This window comes from Trachinotus anak, unplaced genomic scaffold (assembly GCF_046630095.1).
Source record: "Trachinotus anak isolate AG129_WGS33_773 ecotype Australia unplaced genomic scaffold, CSIRO_AGI_Tana_v1 ptg000012l, whole genome shotgun sequence".
NCBI classification, from domain to species: domain Eukaryota; kingdom Metazoa; phylum Chordata; class Actinopteri; order Carangiformes; family Carangidae; genus Trachinotus; species Trachinotus anak.
Window position 1 is genome coordinate 18,053,624 of NW_027273863.1, and position 22,501 is coordinate 18,076,124.

General features: G+C 38.5%; 1 protein-coding gene across 2 annotated transcripts; it reads left to right on the forward strand.

Moving 5' to 3' along the window:
- Positions 1–304: 304 nt before the first annotated feature.
- atp6v1h (ATPase H+ transporting V1 subunit H) lies at positions 305–21,119 on the forward strand. 2 transcript variants are annotated; one of them, XM_071491636.1, is made up of 14 exons: positions 305–435; positions 1,205–1,358; positions 2,313–2,412; positions 3,298–3,387; positions 4,142–4,255; positions 4,951–5,055; positions 6,185–6,244; positions 7,221–7,318; positions 7,828–8,020; positions 10,967–11,145; positions 11,993–12,118; positions 13,442–13,543; positions 14,330–14,443; positions 20,726–21,119. In XM_071491636.1, the coding sequence occupies exons 2-14, from the start codon at positions 1,255–1,257 to the stop codon at positions 20,793–20,795; spliced, it is 1,455 nt and encodes a 484-aa protein (XP_071347737.1). In that variant the 5' UTR covers positions 305–435; positions 1,205–1,254; the 3' UTR covers positions 20,796–21,119. The 2 variants fall into 2 exon arrangements, with proteins under 2 accessions (XP_071347737.1, XP_071347738.1); XM_071491637.1 differs by lacking the exon at positions 6,185–6,244.
- Positions 21,120–22,501: the final 1,382 nt, after the last annotated feature.

Sequence of the window (22,501 nt, forward strand, 5' to 3'; positions counted from 1 at the left end):
TATTATTATTTTTTATTATTATACTGTCATGTTGGATTATTATCACAGATGCATTAATATGTAAGTAGCATTTACTGTTGTAGCTGGTCGAGGTGGAGCCATTTTTTTTACATACTACATACAAATTGCATCATATTTTATGACCATATTATATATCAAATTGTACCTAAGTACAGTACAAGCTCTCCACCACTAGAAAGTAACTAACACACTTCCCTCACTTATTGAATGGATATTAATTCCAAGGCACTGTAGCAGTGGTGTTTAAATTTTTACCATTTCGTTTGAATTTATTCTGCGCTGAAACCGAGGTTCCTCAATCCTGAGGAAGTTCTGCTGCGGTCGGACTGAGGCAGAGCATGTGACTGGCTGTCACATGATAGACCGTGACGCCGTGTTGTAGTCTCTCAGCTGTTTGCACAGGACAGTAGCAGGGTGAGTAATTCGTCTGGATTTCGACTTACTTGTCTCTTATAAAATGTGGTATAGTTTGCCAGACGTATCTTTTGTCGAATCCTGTTATTCTGGCGACTGTTATTGCCTCTGTCGTGGTTGTCTTTCTGACTCCTGGACGAGAAGCTGTGTTAGCACAGTTAGCTCAGGTTAGCATCCTCAGCTTATTTTGCTAGCTTTTCCCAGCAAGCGCTCAGTTAACTGTGTTACCGACAACGTTATAATTTAACAGTTTCATGTGTATGCGTTATATGTGGCTATGGCCTTAATGCAGTATAATGTCATGAGGTATGCACTGCGTTGCTTTATCTCAGGACCAATCATCACTTGTCGTGACATTGGTTTGAGCTAGTTAGCTAGCATGACCTGCGGCTAGCGATTTCAGCTCCAGTGGTGGCACTAACCAACGTCTGAATAAACTTCTAAGATGAAATGAAGGGTGAATATTTCTGCCATACGTCGAAATAATTAGCATTGGTGGTAAATATTTTTTAGCTCAAAGTCGCTATGTGATGGTTTATTTCCTGTTAGCTCTGTAAACCATGCTAAGTCTTATACCATGTTTCTTTGATTTTTAGAAATACATCACAGCATCAGGATTTGCATAGTTGCCTGGCTGTATTTTGTTATGGGGCTCTATCTGCAATTTCCTAGCTTGCTGTAAACACATACAGATAACAACCCAAAGGCTGTAGCAGTGCCTCCAATGTTGAGACACTGTAGTGATGTTAATTGTTGTGTTTCCATCCAGGTGGTGTTTGATTTTAATCCTGACATATACTGTAGTGGACAGATCACAACATGGATATCCGCGGGGCTGTGGACGCTGCAGTCCCCACCAACATCATTGCTGCAAAGGCAGCTGAGGTGCGGGCCAATCTGGTCAACTGGCAGTCCTACCTGCAGTGAGTACAACATACAACAGCACATCATGTTATTATACACTCAACGGACACTATACTGGGTAGACATGAACAATATAATGTAATTAATACCTATTCCATGAATTTTGCTTTTACAAGGCTAATAAATGTTCTTTTTTTTTGTTGCCAATGTCAGAAAGGAAATTATTATACTTAATTTTTATTATTGAGGTCATAGTGGGTGGTGGTGTTGAACTGGGCTGCATTATATTGAAAGGCAGTTCTAATATTTTGACAACCCCTTTTACATACATTCTTCTTCTGCTTCAGGGAGTCTGCTTTCCATGGTATTAAGAGGTTTCAGTGCTCTACTTATTATAAGTTCGAAAGATTTACACCTTCCAAGCTTCATATTTTGCTTATTTTTTTGTGATATTGTATTATTGCTGTAAGTTGGCTTGGTAAACTTGTTTTAGGCAAGTTAAGCTCACATTACATGAATCTTTCTGAGTATGTCACTGTTACACTACAGTGCAGTGTGCTAATCTAAAAGCAGCTCTCCTGTAGTTTGTGCGTTGTGATTCACTGTCTTGAGTGATACTTCCCCTTTGAGCTTGTGTGTTTTAATACAGCAGATCTGACTTATGACTCATATTATCACTCCTAAAAATCATCTGATTTCTTGATTCCTTCTTTCACTCAGTATGGAGGTACTGTAACCATGTTTTTACTTTAACTGCCTGTCTTTGTGGACCATCCATGGTGTTATGCCTTAACTGGAACATGTGGTATTTCCATATTCATTGCCATAATTGTGCAAGCTTCACTTGCAATTAGAAGCAGAATGCTAAATGCAAAACAAAGCAAAGCCTAGTCTGAGGGTCAGTAGCATACATGTATGTTGATGTTGTCCAGTAGTCAAGGAAATGAGTGATAGTGCACATATCATAGTGGCTTTGTGCTAAAATGGTGATGTCTCAAAAATTTTTCTTCTAGGAGTCAGATGATCTCAGTGGAGGACTGTGAGTTCATCAAGAAGTTTGAGGTGGCCAACTCTGAGGAGAAACAGGTCATTCTGACGAATGAAGGGCATCAGGTATAGAGTCCTTTATATTATCTATGCATTTTCTGTATGTTTAGTTAATCATTTCATTCAGTGCATGCTATGGCAGCTCCCCCTTTAGATTTATTTGCAGTTGTTTTCAACCTAATCTTTAGTTCTCAACAAAAAAAAAAAATATGAATATGAGCAAAGAAGCACTGGGATAGAGAAGAAATTTAGTTTTTCTTGTGATAGTTATTACAATTCTGCCCCAAAGGAGAAAAAAATTGCTATGGTGTTTTGGTTTTTGAAAAGCTCTTACACTAGACTTCCTGGCACATATTTCTTCTTTTATCTAGTAGTGCTGTGGTCTGAAAGCACCTTATGGCTGTTTGAAACATCTCGGTCTGCAGCGGTGCCGACTGTGCAGCTCCTTGTTGATTCCTTTTCCTCCTCCTTCCTAAACATATCAGCAACTAGATATACGTTTATAAAAGCCAGAAGAAACCGCACATGCTTTACAGTAATGACATACAGCCACTGTAAAAGTTTTCCTGCTTCCTTCTTCAACAGCAGCTTTACTATGTACTTGGTATTGATAGTATATAGTGTATAGTGCTCACCACAGTGTCGGAGACCAGTGGTGTCCCACACTGATGAGAGCACACCTTGTGAAAGTCTGCCAGTATTAATTGCTGTGGACAGCACGTACACACTCAAAGACATTGCATAAGTCACTGCACAGTAAGGCTTCATTTAACTTGATTCTTGTAAACCTCACTTTGGACACACACATTGAATTTTGCTCACCTGAGTTAGTCTGTGGACTATTTTTATAGGTGTCAGTTAGAATAAAAGCAAGGGCTTTTTGGTCATTTTGAATTTAAATGAGTTGTGTGTCTTTCTGAGTTTCTGTATATTTATTTTGTGTTTGCTCAGTGTGCAAAGACCTTTCTGAATCTGATGGCCCACATCTCCAAGGAGCAGACGGTTCAATACATCCTGACTCTGATTGATGACACTCTGCAGGTACACAGACAGACCCACTGACTTTGAACAAATGGGACGTGCATGTACATATGTAGAGACAATTTGAAAAGACAGTAGGACCATGGTCAGTGAACATGAAAGGATCACATCATTTTACTCCCACCAAGCAAGAGATTTGATGAAGTTTTGTGTGGATTCAAACATCCTGTCCAATGATGAGTTTTTTGTTTTTGAGGTTGCAGGAAAAAATGGGATTGACAGGGCAGAATGTTTAAATTTGATTGTCCTTTTTTCCAGCATGCCAACTTTGGAAAAGTTTTGATTTCTTTCTAGTATGGAAAATTCCCATTCCTTTCTTGTGTACCACAAAAATAAAATAAAATAGATAGATATGCTCTCAGTACTTTTTAATGAATTTCAGACAAGGCAACTCATGGGATAACATTTACTGTAGCTCAACAGACACTCAAAGCAAAGTTTTCATCGAGAAACAGACACATTGATGAAGTAGTAAATATGCAGTAATCTGTTGCCCAGAGCTGGACGTCACTTCTTATAAAACAAATGTGATATTTTTATGACTACAGTTTGGTTGTTTAACTCTGTTCACCAGTAATCCAAGCAGTAACTAATGTTAGCACTTTTACACTGTTGATACATTAGGGTTGTTTAATGAAATTGTTTTATTGAAATATATTTTTAAAATTGATTATGTTCCATGCAGTCATTCAGTTTACTACCCAAGTTTACAATCCAAGAGCTCATTTCAGGTTTTATTTTGACTATCATTCAGGAGAACCATCAGAGGGTGAACATCTTCTTTGACTACGCCAAAAAGACGAAGAACACCGCCTGGTCCTACTTCCTTCCCATGCTGAATCGTCAGGACCTTTTTACTGTCCACATGGTGAGTTAAGAAATAATGTCTTTTTTTTAAGTACTGGAAAAATCTGAATACAGGACATACTACAATTCACACTCTCCCTGTAATGTTTGACTGGCTGGTGCATGTAAAACCCAGTGCAATCCCAGAACGTAATTAACACAAGCTAATGAAGCATAGCCACAGTGTACTGATGTTATTTTTCCAGATAAAAAAAAATTGTATTCCATTAAATTTTTCATAGCCATGAATTTTTCACAGCTGCTTCTAATCATAGCAAGGCATCAATTATTCCTCACAAAGCAACCTTCTCTCTTTTTTAACGATAAAAGGCAATTAATGTAATGATTTTTCCTGGCCACCCTTTTTAAAAAAGGATGACCACCTAACGACAAACTACTTACGATAGGGCAGCCAGGCACAACTAATAATACCAGCCAGATGGCATTCAGCAGGTGGGCATAATGTGACCCAAAGTCTTCACTTTCACTCAGTCCAGCTGTCATTGCTTTTAAATTACAGCATCAGTACTTCTACACATCCTCCCCTGGCAAGGAGGAAATTGTAGAGCTGAATTTGTTCCTGTCTTATCACAGGGTACATTCGCACTTAACAACCTGAAATTGTTAAATTGCAAAATGATGGCTCTGCTGTAAATCTCTACTGTTTGGAAACTGTTAATGCACTGCAATATGAATTATACATCCCTCATATATTAGGCGGCGAGGATCATTGCTAAGCTGGCTGCTTGGGGCCGTGATCTGATGGAGGGAAGTGATCTGAACTACTACTTCAACTGGATCAAAAGTCAACTCAGCTCACAGGTACATCAGTGAATTGTGCTGCAAAAAATCTGGTGATGTGTAAAAGGCCTTAATGAATACTCCTGAAAAAGGTGGTCACAGTGTACAGAATGGCATTGACTGCATGTGGAGTCTTTATACAGTGCTGTTCCCACAGCAAATTATGTGTTCTGTCTGTTTTATGTGACTAACAACAAACGCCTGCAGTACAGTGTAATTAGTGGTAGTTATATGATCAGAGGAGAAATAAAATTGGAGCTCTTAAACAGCAGTTACAGAAAGGTGATAAGCATCACCAAAGTCAATGAATGTATTCTTGGCAAGGTAATGGATTTTTACAGTACACAGTAGTGGTTAGGGAAGATCCAGTTTCTGCAGCAGGACTGTGCAAATGTTTTTGTGTATACAGTATACTGTATAACTGAGTTTTGAAATATATTAATTTTATTGTTTGGCCATTTGAATTCATCACATCATAGGTTATTCCTCTTTTAGACACTGGGACATCCACTTGTAGAGACAATGGCTTTGTCCTACTCATGGACTTTATTATGTTGTCTCTTTTCATAGTATACTTTTCAGAGTATAATTATCTAAATTTCTAATTTCAATCTCTATTAATTTCCCTTAATCAAATTTTATTTTTTGGGCTCACAGTGAAAACCTTGTCTGAATAAATGTCATGTATTTATTCACATTGAGTTTGAACAGGCTTGTCAGACCTTGAGATGGTCCAATGAAAGCTGCACTGTAGGTGCTGGCTTTGCTTTGGCAGTTATACACCAAAGAGTGGGATGATAAAACAGATGAATATTGATTCCTAGTTTCTTTTGCAATTCACCATTGTACATCTCTATTTCTAAAATATCTGAAGGCTGTCTTCAGAGCAGATAGAGCCAGCATGGTTTTGTCGGTCTCTCTTCCCTTTAAATTTTCTGTGTCTTTTCAAAATATGTTCTTAATTGTGTTTTGATATTCATTCCTCTCCTCAACAGCCAACCAACAAGTCAGTGAGCACCCACTGACACTGAAGTGCATTTGTGGTCAAACCTTCAGTACATACTGTGTAGTCCAGTCACACTGTAACTCACCTCGAAGCGATGGCTTGTGAACAATCTTGCACCTGTTTCTTTTGTTTATCTCTCATTAGAACCTACATGGTACAGGTCCAGAAACAGGCACAGGAGCAGGAACTATTTCCCCCAGTGAAGTGAGTATGAGTGAAGTGCATCTTCGGTCACCCTGGCGCTTCCAGAAAAAAAAAAAAGGCAGGGTTTGTGCAAGCTGCCAAGTGTCAGCTGTCACTGGACTTTCACGTCTTTTCTTTCCCCTCTTTTTCTCTCCCATCCTGCTCTTGCATTCAGGTTTTTTATTAATACTTCCAGAATGTTGGAGACCTGAGTCTTTTAAAGCAGTTTAAGAGGAGTTCTCCATTTAGACAGCATGGTGTTTGCTGCCATTGGTTGGTTTTAACTGTACAAAATTGCATGCTGTAAGCGACTTTGCCTTAATGCTGAAAGCGCATGACAAACACAGCTTTTGCTGTACATTATAATAATGACGGAAATTGGACTAGCATTTGCACAGCAGCAGCATCCTACCATTATCCCAGACTTTGTCAAGCATAGCGTGATTATTCTGAGAAATGTGCTCAGAAATATATTGACACAAGCGCTATCTAATAACTGAACATCATCTTTTTCTCCGCATTTTCAACCAGGTAACCTGTGCTCCTCTACTCCTCCACTCTCCTGTCTTCACTGTTGCCTGTTCTTCTTGCTGGACTTCTTTGCTTTTGTTCACCCTCTCTTAATTAACAGATTAATGTGATCTATTTTCTCCTCTCAGCTTCCTCCACTCTAATCTCAATTTACATTATTCTGCTCAGGTGTGATGGGACACTTTTCCCTGCTATTGCTTTGTATTGTACTATCGAGTCTGTGATCTAGCATGTGTTGATGTATAAATATGATAGACTGCATGTGCAATGCCTCAGGTTTGATAGGTGATGGTAATGCAAGTTTCGGACTGCTGTTCTTAAATGTGCTGTCTCTGCTTGTGAACTACTCAGTGTTTCAGAACTGCATTAATTGTACTTGACCTTCTAACATTCGGCCTGTTTTCCTTATGACACAGCGAAGGCTCATGCTCCGGTTTGAGTAAATCTTTGCTTCTGTCTTCTGCAGAGCTCTCAGTATGTCCAGTGTGTGGCTGGGTGCCTTCAGCTGATGCTGAGGGTGAATGAATATAGGTTTGCCTGGGTGGAGGCTGATGGAGTCAACTGGTGAGTAATGACTCCCTATAAACAGGGTTACTTTACCTTTGCAGTCTGTGAAATAAAAAAATTAGTAAATAAAGAAACCCACATACTCATACTCATCTGTGACATGGATGCTGTATATTCTGGAGCCATGTTTCTGTTGGGCATTGAGGGAAAAAGAAAGATACAACAAACTAATTGAGGGCTCAGGTAATATAGCATTGCAAAGCAAGCCTTACTACTTACTTTGTATCAAATAATTATTGCACATCCATGGAATCCGCATCTCTGCACTTACCAGCTCTTTCTGCAAATGCATGACTCACTGTGTAGCTGTAGTCATTAGTACTGTACTCTGTATTTTGAGCAGCTCTTCCGTTATCGAAAGACTGTCTGAACATTTCATTTTCAGCCATCATCAGCAATAATAGACCAGCAGCATATAGGGACACAGCTGTGAAAGCTTCTTTATGAGCAAACTAGCAAACTTCCATTGTGATTTTTTTAATTTATTCTTTTTTTTCCTGTTAAAGTATCACAGCGGTGCTGAGCAACAAGTGTGGCTTCCAGCTCCAGTACCAGATGATCTTCTGTGTTTGGCTTCTGGCCTTCAGTCCCCAGCTCTGCGAGCAGTTAAGACGCTACAACGTAGTGCCAGCCCTGTCCGACATCCTCCAGGAGTCTGTCAAGGAGAAGGTCACTCGAATCATTCTGGCTGCCTTCAGGGTATGTGCAGAATTTCTCACTTGTTCTGTGTGCCACTAAAATGCCACTTTTCACTGAAAATGTTTTGACCACACTGGCTGAATTGCTGTTCCACTTTGTTGAACACACAGATTTTCCAGGTACAGAAAATTTTCCAGTAGTCAAAAAAAAAACAAAAAACGCATCTTTCAGGGCAACTGAAATCTGTCACTGTAAATAAGGGCACATGAAAGGCTGCCATGAAAAAGTATTCACTATGAAGAGTGGCTGTGGTTTGGTCAGATTTGAAAACCCAAAACTTAAAGCTATCAAATATTTTTAAAATTGTTTGCTAAAGTTTGTAGGGCATACTGTCATACCAGCACTTTGATCCTGATATAGGATATTCAGTCAGTGTGCATTTGTCAAAATCTTACAGTTCTTTAAACACTTGCATTTAATTAGTTGCTATACTTTATCACAATAAGAGCAAACTGAAATAACAACTCATAAACAACAGCACACTATATTTAATGTAGTCCTACGAGCTGCGACTCTGGACTTGCTCTGCTGTTTTGTGTTCATGCCCGGTAATGAATTCCCCATATTATGCCACGACAAAATTAAATGAATGGCAGAGGATCCATTTATCTCCCCATGCTGAATTGCTTTTTAACTAGAGGAAGTTAGTGAGTCTGACAGGGCACCAACACAAGTCTGGAACATCAGGGAATTGCATTGAAAATCAATGTGATAACTGCCAGGTCTTCAGAGGGATGAGTCTCTTGTTAAGGAAGAGGATAGAAATTATAGTTTTGTCCCAAATTATATTACATTTTATGTAGATGTCGACTCCTCTGATATTTTTGCTGTTACTGGTTTTGTTCAACCCAGCAACAGCAGACAGCCTCAGTGACCTTGCCCAGAGCACAATGGTGTGGTAAATGGTCTTGATTACATGATTGAAACATGAGCTTATGCACCAGTGGAGGAAAGTTGGATGATTTTCAAAATCCAAGTTTAAGGAGAGAATTTATGGTTTCTTATACTTCTCTTTCAGCCAGTTTCCATCAGTAGTTCACTGTCATCGTAGGCTAAGTAAATGGGCATCTGTGGTATTAATGGACTACCTATCACCTTTCTAGTGTCTTGTATTTGCTTAAGATATTAGTTTGAGAACAATATTTAGATATTATGTTGTATTGTACAATTTTTTGCATTAATGGAATGCATGTCTTCCTGTTTTGAATTTTCCCCAAAAGCTCATTCATCACGCTCTTCGTTTCAGCAGCAGCTGTCACATGAGTGTTTGTGAATGCACCCATAAAAGAAAGGGCCTCTGTTTTTAATTGGTCAGAGAAGTTTGTAGTTCAGTTTGACTGCTGTATCTCAGCTAATTAAAAGCAATGGTGGGCAGCAAAGGGAGCCGCTGAAACATCTTGACATTCAGTCTGTTTTCCCTGGAGTTGTTCCACATACCTTACAATGTGTGTGTTTGACGTAGAGTAAGGAGAGCTACAAAAACATCGTCATTTAACCACTAATAGAGAATTGTTTTACTGAGACAAAAGGGTTCTCGATGTTGTGTCATGCAGATTTTAGTTGGGATTATCACATGTAGTAGGAACTCTCTGTTTACAAAATCTTTCTATACATATATTCAACATTGTACGCTATTTTTCCCAATTGTCCTAATTATGCAAACGATTCTGCTCAGCACATGGGACAGCAACGTGACTTAAATTATTCAGACCATCTGGAATTCCTTGAACATGTCCTCAAATGCAGTACTGCTGTGTTTGTGATGTGTTCACTCTAACCTGACCTACCTATAGTTGTGTGTTTGTGTGTTTTTTTTTTTTTTTTTGAAAAGCACTTTAACTAGTGCTCCAGAGATAACATTTCTGTCTGGCTCTATTTTAGCCGGATGTTGTGAACATCACATTTTCTCTCCATTGTAGTCTGTTACTGAATTTCTGGAACTTCTTGATCTGGAAGATCTTGCTTCTGAAATAACTTTTACAATACTGGAACATTGTCTTCTTGTAGTAGCACAGCTCTGCATTATCTCCTTCATAGCTCACTCACAGCACCTGAAATTGAATCCTGCTTTTATTTGTATACTGTTGTATACTGAAATACATTGATTTCAGAGGAAATTCATAACTTCAATAATGTAAATGTTAGGTGTGGGTTATATTACAGTTGTTCCAATCCCGACACTAGTGTAGGAAATGGCTCCAATATTGCCTAAAATACTGGATAGGGAATCGGCGACTGTGCACTGATCTGATACCACATATTGCATCAATAAACTTTATAGTTTCACACCCAGATAAAACGGCAGTTTTCACAGAAATATATTCTTTGCCACTCTAAAACGGTATCCTATGCAGGAAGTTGTGCTGTGCAGCCACTGGAAACTACTGTTATAGAGCAGCAAAGAGAAATTCATTTCTGGTAAATAACGTTACGTTAACTGTTGGTGGAGATGTTGGTGTTATTACTGATAAACATACTTTTTATTTATTGAGTAATAAATATATCTAGTCTACAAAATATCAGAAAATGGTGAAAAATTCCCACAATTTCATAGAGGTCAAGAAAGCTTTTTCAAATAGTTTGATTGTCAAGTCAGCAGTACAAACCCAAAGATATTTAACTTTCAGTGATATAAATACAGGAAGCGAACAGATCCTCACTTTAAACAAGATGTAACAAGTGACTGTTTGGCTTTTATGGCTTAATAAATGATTTAAACAATGAATTGCCAATATTGTTAATTCATTTTCTGTTGCTCAACCAGTCAATGAAATGACTAATTGTTTCAGAACAACAATGAATTAATTTATTCATTCATTCATTCATTCATTCATTCATTCATTGGTTCAGACAGTAAATATCTAATTTCTCTTATGAGCTACTCACATATGATTGAAATCATAAATACCCAACATCTGTCCTTCACACAGTTGTTCTCTTTGACAGAATCTTCTGGAGAAGTCTGCAGAGCGGGAGACTCGTCAGGAGTATGCTTTGGCCATGATTCAGTGCAAAGTGCTGAAGCAGCTCGAGAACCTCGAGCAGCAGAAGTACGATGACGAGGACATCACTGAGGACATTAAGTTCCTGCTGGAGAGGCTGGGAGAGAGTGTGCAGGATCTCAGGTACCCAGTCGGCTCCTTTTCATGAATGACGTATAATTACTAAAAGTTTACCAAACCATTCATTTTCATAAGTGGTTCCACTACAGAGAGCAGATTGTGAAAAAACTCTATTTAACAATCTATGAAAATAAATCCTTGAATAAGTATTTTGAAAAGAATTACAGATTAGAGATGACACCTTTTTTTTAAACATGGGTTTACCCATGTTCAAAAAAAACCTGCTTATACCTGCTAATTTTGGTGTAAAAGGGTGTTAGAAGGCTGAATAATCTATGGAGGAGCGCTGTCATTGCCTTCTGTCATAAAACAAACCCATGTTGCTTGCTGCACATGCATCTGGGAGACTGTTGCTGGTTGAAGCTGTACAGTACCTAACATGAGTGAAATTAACCACAGTAATTAATCACAGCAATCAACCACAGTTATAGAGATAATAAAAATTTAAACTGAAATACAAACCATCTGGTATTACTACTGTGATATAGCATGAAACCGGTAACCTGTTTCCCCTCTATTAAAGATGTTGTTGTACATGAATCTGTCACTTTCATATGAGGCCAGTCTGTTTTCTAAAGACATATTTCTGTAAACTTTGAATGCTGTATTCATTATATGTGTGGGTGACCTTTTAGTTTTTCTCTGTATTTGAAATATGTTCATTTGACCATGTGCTCTATCCTCTCAATTCACCATTCTTCACTTCAGATGGATGAGAGAAGGTAGCATTTCTTTTTTTTCCCCTGAGGGACAAAAAACAGAGGTGATCCTTGGGCTGTCCTTTTCACTTGTTTGAAAAACCTTTTTCATGTTCTGTCTTGTGCATGTGGGTTTTTTTTTTCATCCACAGCTCATTTGATGAGTACAGCTCTGAACTCAAGTCCGGCCGCCTGGAGTGGAGTCCTGTGCACAAGTCTGAGAAGTTCTGGCGTGAGAACGCTGTCCGCCTGAATGAAAAGAACTATGAGCTCCTCAAGTAAGATGAAGCGTGTACTGTTGCGAGGCATTTTATTTTCACCATGACCCTCAAAAACTTGATGTTTGCCTCAGTTCTGGCAACAGCCAGAGCCAGAGGCATCATGTTTTTGGGTTGTCTGTCCGTCCGTCCCATTCTCATTAATGCAATATCTCAGATATCCCAAACATTCATTTGGACTCAAGGATGAACTGATTAGAATTTGGTGGTCAAAGGTCAGGGTCACTATGACCTCACAAAATATGTTTTTGGCCATAACTCTTGAATTCACACAATAATTATGACACAATTTAATACAATTGGCTTTATCTAAAGATCGAACCTCTGAATACACCTCAGTCATTTTGGACTATCTGAACATCTGCTGGATTGATAGCCATGACATTTGGCACCGACATTCATATTCCACAGAGGATTAATCCTGCTGACTTTGGTGATCCCCTGACTTTTCCTCAAGTGCCACCATGACGTTGACATTTGTGGTTTGAAGTAAAATGTCTCAACAAGTACTGGATTGATTGCCAAGAAATTTTGTATACACATTCATGTCCCCCTTTTGTTTTATCATGCCATCACTGGGTCAAGACTAACTTTTAATTTGTTCAATAACCTGATGTAATTTTAAAGTAAGAAATACAAAGTCATACTTAAATTTAGATTTAAAATCAGTATGAAACTTCACTGGTTTTACTCTATTCTCTAGTATCACCGATCTCAGGTCATAGTTTTAACAGCCACTGAAAAAGCACACACTTTTTATTGCCATATTAGTAGTGTGTGTCCAATCTAAGAACTCGGATCACGAGAAATAAAACATCAGTTTGTGTCCGTGTTCTTTGGTATTCCAGTCACATACTGTGGACCTGTTGACATTCAGTAAAAAACCGATCTACCCATCTCATTGTCTCATCACTGTCCTCTCTGTAATCAGCTCAGGCATCATCTCAGCAGAAAATAACCCTCCTTTTTTATAAGTCTCCTTCCCCAAATCTCACCCACACTTTGTCTCACTTTGAACCCTGAGGTGTCAGGTCACTTTCAGAGCATGCCTCGTGTCTCGTTTCCTTGCATTTAAATTTTAGAGTTTGGGTTTTACCTCCAGTTTTAAAGTAAGATTAACCTTGGCTTGAAGATCAGTGAATCTCTACATTCACCACTTCTTCTGGGGGAAAAATAATCTCTTTTATAAAGCTTTCTCAAGAAAAGAGCATCTGATAAATAACCGAGTTTCAGAGCAAATAAGGTGTGATGGAATCTGCTTTTCTTTTTGAAGGAGACAGACCTCTCCATTTGAATGACTCTCCTTTTGTCTGACATCAATAGGATCTTGACGAGGCTTTTGGAGGTGTCTGATGATCCTCAAGTCATAGCAGTGGCTGCTCACGACATTGGAGAGTATGTCCGACATTACCCACGTGGCAAAAGGTGAGATGTCTTTCAGCAAAAACCAAATCACATCAAAGCTACTGTGACTTCTGCATCTGATTGATGCAATATCGAAAGACATTGTGATATACAGTAATGCACACTGCTTCAGGAAAAACCACTTGGGTGTGGGCTGACTTGTATGAGAGGGAAATATCTCTATAGTGAAACTGTAAAACTCAGCCTAGCTGGGGACCTTGATCTGACAGTCTAGATACAGTTAATAAGTGTGGTTTGCTATTTAGATGAATGAGCTGAAAGCAACAAATACAGTCTATCAAATTTCACCAGGATTAAGTCATTTTTCAGCAAACAAAAACTTCTACTTTAGAGTAGCCAGTGCTCTCCATATATAGTTGGGTGTGAGACTGTGTGACGGACAGATCAATGATGCGTTTTCTTGTGTCACATGTCAGTATTATTCATCTGTAGTCAGAATCTCAGGCTTGGTATTCCCTTTTTAAAGCCTTACATTGGTAATTACGTCCCTGTGGGACCAATTTACACCAACTATGTGACAGTACCAATGCATGGACTTCCACCTACTTTTCTCTGTTCAGACTATTTACTGTATTACCACATGCCTCACACTGGTCTGTTTTCCCATTTCAAAGCACTATATCCTTTTACAAGACAAGCGACCCTTTGTAAAATACAAAGAAAATTTCAGTCAGGCTGGATTAGATTACCTGATGCTGGACCACTGAATGACCTATGAAAATAGGACCTTTTCTCTCTGTGGATAAAGGCTTTCACCCATTATTCCTTTTATTCCTCCCATTTCAGGGTGATTGAGCAGCTGGGTGGAAAGCAGCTGGTGATGAATCATATGCACCACGAGGACCAGTTAGTCCGTTACAATGCCCTGTTGGCTGTGCAGAAGCTGATGGTCCACAACTGGTATGAACACATTCACAGCCTCATTAATGTGATTGATGTTTTCTGTTTAAGTTAAACTACGCATCATCCATAAGGTGTCATTAGGTAAACTAGCCCTTAAAAGTGTCACAGTGGAACCACACACTGTTTTCAGGGTAAAAGGCAGCCCATGAGTACGACAACAAAAAAACGTCAGTGAAAGAACAATGAAGACATATTTGTGGGAAATTACAAGCTGTGTCTCATGTATATATTTCTCCATCAGAGAGCTATGACAAGTGACTGTAATGTCCACATCAGTATCTATCGTTGTCACAGTTCTTTGATAACAAAATTTAAGGGATTCATACCAGAAATTCTGGTTAATTTAATTTGTTTATGCATAAAACTGTATATGTCAGCTCACATTTATCATTATTTTAAATGTTGATGTTATTATGCATTAACAGTCAAAATCAAAATCAAAACCCTCACCTGCACCATTACAGATTTAATATACTTTATTTTACTGAAGCACTGTTCAGTACTTGACCACTCCTCAGATTTTCTCTTGATCCAAATACTCAACTCACCATCATCTCTGTGTGTTTTTTCTGTCTACTGGATTGCTTGGAAACACTGAAAATCAAGAAGCAACAAGTTAAAATGTGTTTGTTTTGCTGCTGCTATCTAAAACACACTCAGTGCCCTGAGCAACTGTTGATGGGGAGGGGCTGTGTTTAATATCAAAGTGTAGTGCTGTTTTCCCATCTAAGTGATTTTAATGTTCCATGTAAACTGTATGTTCACTGAAGTGTGAGCAGAATTCAGTACATATACTGCAGCATAAAGGCTTTTCATAAATGAAAAAATGAAGTATGCAGGTAAAATAAGAAACAGAGTGCTGTTCAAGGATTAAACTTTCATTTTATTTTACATCAGACTTGAAAACTGATTCACAATCCAGTACACGTTATACTCAAGACAAAGTTGATTTGATTTGATATGAAAATAGATATTTCATTACTCACACCTTGCTTTTTAGCTACATAAACGCAGCAGCATGTCATTTAAAAGCCCGGCACACAAATCACATCATTTGTTATTGTATTTGCTTTGACGTCGTCTTCTTCTCAGTCTTTATTTGTCCACGCCTTCCCCTGGGGTGAACTCGACTTCAGGCAGCAACGTGCTGTACTTGAGCATGATGACGGATTTGTTTTTGTGTCGAAAGAATAAAATGGGTTTGAAAGAAACAATGAGGAAAAGACTTGAGGATTGTTGTCAGTGTCAGTTTTCTCTTTAATGTGCTGGCTGACTCTCCGCTAGTTTCCCTACCTCGACAGGAACTATCATGTGAAGGGGGGGGGGGGGGGTTGTCTCTCAAGGTTGTTTTGTCACATTGAATTGTGTGCTGCCTACACTCGTTGCCTTTATGAAAGCAGAAATGTGTGAATCCTACTGCAGAATAAAAAAAAATACTGGTAGGTGCTAACATCAAGAAGATCTCCATTCCTGCATAAGTTAATTGATATTTTTAAAGCAGCTCACCACACCCACGGTCACTTTGAGTGGGTTGTCTTGTCGTTGTTTCCATGATCTTCTCATCCTACATACCGAAGGCCCCTGGTGTCATGACAACAGCACAGATAAATGTGTGAGAAACTGAGAAACAGCTGTTATTTTATCCTTGTACCATCTCAATCTGCTTTGTAAAGTTGTTTTTGTTTTTCTAACCGGCTTCCGGCTTATGAATAAGTTGTGAATGGATGTAATTTTTCCATTCAGCTCCATACTGATGGTATGGTTTATCCTTGTGCTGCACTGTCCTCAGTTGTTTCTACACAAGTCTGTGGTTAAAATATCATGATATATTATTAGATTCTATTTCATACACCAGCCTGGCTTTTAGGGCCAGAAAAACATCCAAATGTGTGTTCAAAAACACTGTGTATTTCTTTTAAAAAGCCTGAGGGAAGGACTGAAAAAAAAAATGCAAGAGTGGAAAATTGACCTTGGTGAGAATTTCAAGGGACCAAATGGTCTCAAATTCATTTTCCTCTCTCCAGTCTGTGTTTTACTGAAATTGTCACTGAACAGAATGAATGTCCTGTTGGCAGTCATTCCCTACGTGACTTTTTCCTTATATGTATTCTTGCAATATAGTTGAGACAGCTTCTCAAATGTTTGCAAAATGTCCACAACCCACCAGTCACATTTGTAATAATCAAGAATGGGGAAAAATTGCACTATTAGGGTCATTTTTGAGGGATCATAAATCAGTCTAATCTAATCACTACACATTTCCAAAAATGTGTTTTTCTCTTTTTCACATTCTGAATTACTCTTTTTGTGAAGGCCTGTTTATATAGAGCATGTTGCTGATATGATGTTAGATAGTTGCTGGTGCAGTAGTTGCATCCTAATGTAGCATTATCTAATGCACAGTCAGTGGAAGGTACCAAGGAAAATGGCATTATGTGAAAAGAAAAGGTTGAATATCTGCACACTGTCAGCACTGAGTTTATATCAATGATTGATTAAAAGGCATCAGCAGGATACAAATAAAAATAGAACAGAAGAAATTGGTGTTATTTTCCTATGCACAATTGGATATGCAATGCAAAATAAATATATATACAGGCTCTGGGATTGGAGAAGAGCAACTTTGATATCAGTCATGCCTGTTATGATAAGTCAGTGTGTCGCTGGTTGGTGAAGAAACTAGCCCCGAGCCACTTTAGAGGGCTCTGTAGTCTTGGTCTGCTACGGTGACTTATCAAATCCACAAAGACCAAGACCGTGACAAACAAACTTCCATTTGAGTTTTTAAAAGTAAAAACAATGAAAGTACTTGCTGTCATAGCCTGGAGGCTACCTGAGCATGGCGCCAGCATCTGTGCCTTTTGTGGATGTGTTAGCATCAAATAATAAAATCATGTGTTGCCATTTTACTGTTAATTTGGCTTTAAAGTGCCAGAGTCTTTGTGCAGGTCTTAGTGAGCACCAGCTGCTGCCAGATATAATCGATAACATGATCCGCCATTGCTATTATAATGCTGTTCAGCAGCTGCAGTGTGTCGTGTCGCTCATTGTGATTGGCTGAACCTTGGTTTGAATTTGTATTTCGCCTCAGACAGAAATTGTCTGCCAAATGAATGTAATATAATGTGATGTGATTGCAGGCAAAAGCACAAGAAAACTGACGCTGAATGTGTTTCAGCAGATTGAAGTTCCACCTTGTTCGTGCTTTATTGCATTTAGTGATAGGATATGTATGCATCACACATTTGGATGTGTTCTCCTGTGCAACAACAACGCAAAAAAGAGATGTATTGTAAATTAGGTTGTATCCTTTTTATTTATCACGCCTTCATCTTATGGTCAATTCTCATTGGCTGGTGCCATCTTCATATACAGAAAGACCTGATTGTTTTCTGTCACACCTCAGACTGAAGATGAATCACATTGGGGTTTTTTTTAACGTTAAATTCTTTCCTAATTTAGCCTCTGATTTAAGTGTCACTAACAGCATGCTGTGTTTCACCTCCAGGACTGATTTTGTAGAGTAGATATTCATTTACACAGCAGCTGCATATGCATTCATCAGAAAGCGCCCTGGCTGCAGAACACTTACATTCCCATCAGCCTTTATTAACTAGCTGGCTGTGCTTTGAGTAAACATGTAGCTGCAAGTGTAGAGATTTGTGATGTTGGGGGATATACCCCCCCATTTTTAAAAGCTGAAATTTTTTTCCAGTACTTGACAGAAATAGGAGACGGTGATCTAAAGGTCAGAGGCTTAAAAGCTGCTGTGTGATAGATATGAATTGATCCAGAGCAGGTGTGAGAAATCATGCTCCTTGGAAACTCTGCAGGTTTTCATTTCTATCGAAAATAAAAGTTATTTCTCCATCAGACATTTGCCCCTCAGATCGCTTCTTTAAATCGACCAATCAGATTGCTTCTTAGAAGTGACCAATCAGATCGCAGCTTTATATCGACCAGTCAGATCACAGCTTTAAATCGACCAATCAGATCGCAGCTTTAAATCGACCAGTCAGATCGCAGCTTTAAATCGACCAATCAGATGGCTTCTTATAAGTGACCAATCAGAGAGCAGCTTTAAATCGACCAATCAGAACGCAGCAAAAAATCGACCAATCAGAACACAGCAAAAAATCGACCAATCAGAACGCAGCTTTATATCGACCAATCAGAGAGCAGCTTTAAATCGACCAATCAGAACGCAGCATTAAATCGGCCAATCAGAGAGCAGCTTTAAATTGGCCAATCAGAGCACAGGTTTAAATTGGCCAATCAGAGCGCAGCTTTAAATCGGCCAATCGGAGCGCAGCTTTAAATCGGCCAATCAGAGCGCAGTTTTAAATCGGCCAATCAGAACGCAGCAAAAAATCGACCAATCAGATGGCTTCTCATAAGTGGCCAATCAGAACACAGCTTTAAATTGACCAATCAGAACGCTTCTTTAAATCGACAAATCAGAGAGCAGCTTTAAATCGACCAATCAGAACACTTCTTTATATCGACCAATCAGATCGCAGCTTTGAATCGACCAGTCAGATCGCTTCTTTAAATCGAAGTGAAAGGCTTTCTGCTGCTTTTTGTGACTCCTGCACACTGTGCTGTATTAATTCGCTGCTGTGATACTTAAATTAGAGTAAATGTAGGAAAACGACAACCTGTAAAAATACAAGTAGGAAAGGGTTTTGGAAGGAGGTCCTAACAGCTTTCTTGCGCTGTTGGAAAATATAGACATATGATGTTTGTCAGCATCAATGCTCAGTTTTTTTTTTTGTTTTTTTTTAAGATCATTTCTACCATCAGCAGTATTTGCCAGCCTTTTCCATTTTTAGTTTTGTGAGAGGCGTATGAGCTCTCTGGTGGCAGTAAGGTGAGTGTCATGATAACACATCTGAAAATGTTACTGCCAAGATAGAAACCTGGAGTAGAAGTGTGACCTTTCAAAACTATGGACTTATATTTTAACATTTAAAATAACATCATGTCTGGGTCAGAATAAGAAGAACTATTTTCAAAATGAGAAGCCCACTTAAAACTTCAAATGACTGAGGATATTAAAGGCCCCGAATCCACCCAACCAACACCTGGATATGAATTGAAGTACATTTAGTTAAAGGAGGATTTCGACATCTTTGTAAAACCTCAGTCTTATTTTTAGTCAGTTTTTAGTTAACTTAAACACTGGACATTTTAGTTTTGTCAAAGAAAAACATAAATATTTTAGGCAAATTATAGTCAAGAAGACCAAGAATGAGCATCTTAGTCACACTTCAGGAAACTGCTTTTTAGTAGGATGTCATGCAACTTAAGATTTAAAACAAAAATAAATCACAAAATGACAGAGACTTCATCAGGTCTGATGTTATTAATTTAAATAATAAATCCAGACATGAAAGAGTCAAGAGTCAGTGTTTTCAGTAGGATGTACACAACCATTTAAATAGACTTTATAAAGGAAATATGAGGAACCTCTTTGCACACAAAACAAGCTACATAGTAGACAGCTAATTACTGCCAAACAGACTTCATTCAAGCCCAAAACCGTCTTCTGCATTATGTGCTGTGCATTGTAATAACCAGTAGATTTCCCAAATAGACATTCAGCTATCATGGACCCATTGAAAATCAACAAGACCTGGCTACCAAATCTGTATGGTAATTAAGTGCTGCATGTTTTAACATGGTTAACATGTTTAATACACCAAACAAACTTGTCTTAAGCAAAATTTTTGCCAACGTAGCTAGCTGGGCCACTAACTTTCAGTGAGACCAAATCCAATCTCCGATTCATGCCCCACTGTTATGAGATGCTAATGTATAACACTAAGCGTTTCCTTTAGTAGTTGGCTTAATATGGTTTAAAAAATGAAACAACCCAATGTTTTGTGAACTCACTTCACTTTCTCCACTTTAATGTGTCTCTTCAGGCTTGACGCAGTTTTTTTTATTGCCACATCCCCTCCCTTTTGATAAAGCAAAGCATTGTTTCTGTTTTGTTTCTTTTCTCCCGTCCTCTATGTAATGAAAATGCACCCAAATATCACCTCATTTCTTTCTCTTTGGGCTCGGGGCTGTTACTTGGAATAAACAAGAAATTTGAAGGTGTTGGCCTACGGCAAGATTTTCTTCTTTTTTTTTTAAATACCATTTTCTAAAGTTTTATAGACATAACAATGAACTGTCTTATCCACGAGGTGGATGGAAATTAAAATCCATCCAATTCATCTTTAATTGGATTTATGTTGGAACTGAAAAGTCTAATGTGTTTTTCTGTCACAGGGAGTACCTGGGAAGACAACTGCAGTCCAGTGATCAGCAGCAAGCTCCGGCCGTGGCAGCTCGAAGCTGAGCTGTTCCTGTGCATTTTGACTGTTTGTGTATTACTGTGTGGATGGGTGTGTACATTGGTCTTTGCCATTTTAATAATCAGCTGTTCATTTTGTGTAATGACTCGAAAATCAAACGGTGTGGTTTCCTCTTTCCATCTACACCCCAATGATCCTCAATGTTACTTGATTTGAATGTTGTGTTTCGTGTCGTGCTCTCTCAGCTAAGTGATGTGTGGTGATTGAAGTCGCACTTTATGTCTGTGATTATGTACAAAACTGCAAGTTATTTAAGTCTTACCTCTACAACATTGTATGTGTCCCAATAAAGATGCTTATCTATGGTGCTCCTGTGACATGTTTGCATTTCCTGTGCAGGATTCAGTTGTTGCTGAGGTTACAACAGCTGAATAACAAAGAGATTTAATGAGATTAACTTGATAAGATTATTGAGTTTTCTTATCAGACCACATTCAATTTGCTCCCAGGCAGTGACAGCAGCACGTCTTTTTTTTTTGTTTTTTTTTGGTGATGCTTACTCAAATCTGCCTTCAGGCTGACAATGAATGTAACCTTCACTTGTTAAAAAAAAAAAAAAAATCAGTTCATCCTTTAAACTGTCCCTCTCGTGGGAAGTCGAAGTCATTTAATTTGTCCTTCAAATATAGCTTGTGAAATGGTAATGACTTGCAGTAACAAATAAAGCAAGAAAAGAAACTATTCAATTCTGAGAGTAAGTACAAATGCAAAACTCCTACATGGAGTGGCTGTAGGATGGAGTGCTTATAACTCATCTTTTCGCTCACACATTTATAAAAGAAAAATACTGTGCAATTTAATACAGTTCAATACAACAGCTCCACAATCATTTCTGCCTTTGTTTGAGATAGTCAGAAATGTGTAAAATACGTGTCTTAGTTACACTATGACAGTTGCGTCTAAATTTTTCCATCCCCTTATTTTGAGATGACAAAAAACAAATTCATTTTAATCAACACAATATTTAATACATGTTCAGTCAGTGCAGTGTTACTCTGTCATCAAAAGTAACAAAAATGAGCAAAGAGTGTATAAAAAAAGAAAGCAATAGTGAAATAAAGAAGATTTTATCAGTCCAGAAGTTTGCATTCACATTTATGAAATGTTCTCTAATACTATTGCCTTTATAACCTCCTCCAACCTCCTGGGATTCCCTCTGAGCAGCTTTGGATCCTCCCTGCTGTGATTTCAGCCCATTCTTCATGGTATATTTGTTCCAACTCTACCAGATAGCTTCGCTGTCTGTCATGTGCAGCCTTCTCATCTGTCCACAGGGTTTCTATTAAATTCACCCCTGGAGGCTGGGAAGGCCAAAGCAAAACTTTCACCTTATTCTTTTGAAACTATCCCTCAGCAGACTTTGCTTTGTGCTTTGTCTTGCTGAAGGATGCAGCTTATTGACCGATGGTCGCAGACATTTTCTTAAAATCTGTTTCTGTTAGCCTGCATTCATTCTAGTTGTTTGTTTTTTCGGGCCACACATAGCTGTGCAAATTATGACCTCATAATTCGACTTTGGTCTCATCAGGCCACATTTTCAATTTGTCTTTAAGGACTTTTTCAGGTCCCCTGCTGTTTGTTTTTGATTCTTGTGTAGTTCTTTAGCAAGTTTCCATTCAGGGCCTAAACGCTTCGATATATATTTATACCCCTTTCCAGCTTTATGAAGGTTGACCAGTTTTATTATAAA

What these genes read in the sequence shown, in the direction of transcription:
- atp6v1h (XM_071491636.1), top strand. Translation starts at nt 1,255, where the DNA reads ATGGATATCCGCGGGGCTGTGGACGCTGCAGTCCCCACCAACATCATT. An exon ending in TGATTGATGACACTCTGCAG is followed by an intron (nt 3,388 to 4,141) that starts GTACACAGACAG and finishes ACTATCATTCAG; the next exon opens with GAGAACCATCAGAGGGTGAA. An exon ending in ACCTTTTTACTGTCCACATG is followed by an intron (nt 4,256 to 4,950) that starts GTGAGTTAAGAA and finishes CTCATATATTAG; the next exon opens with GCGGCGAGGATCATTGCTAA.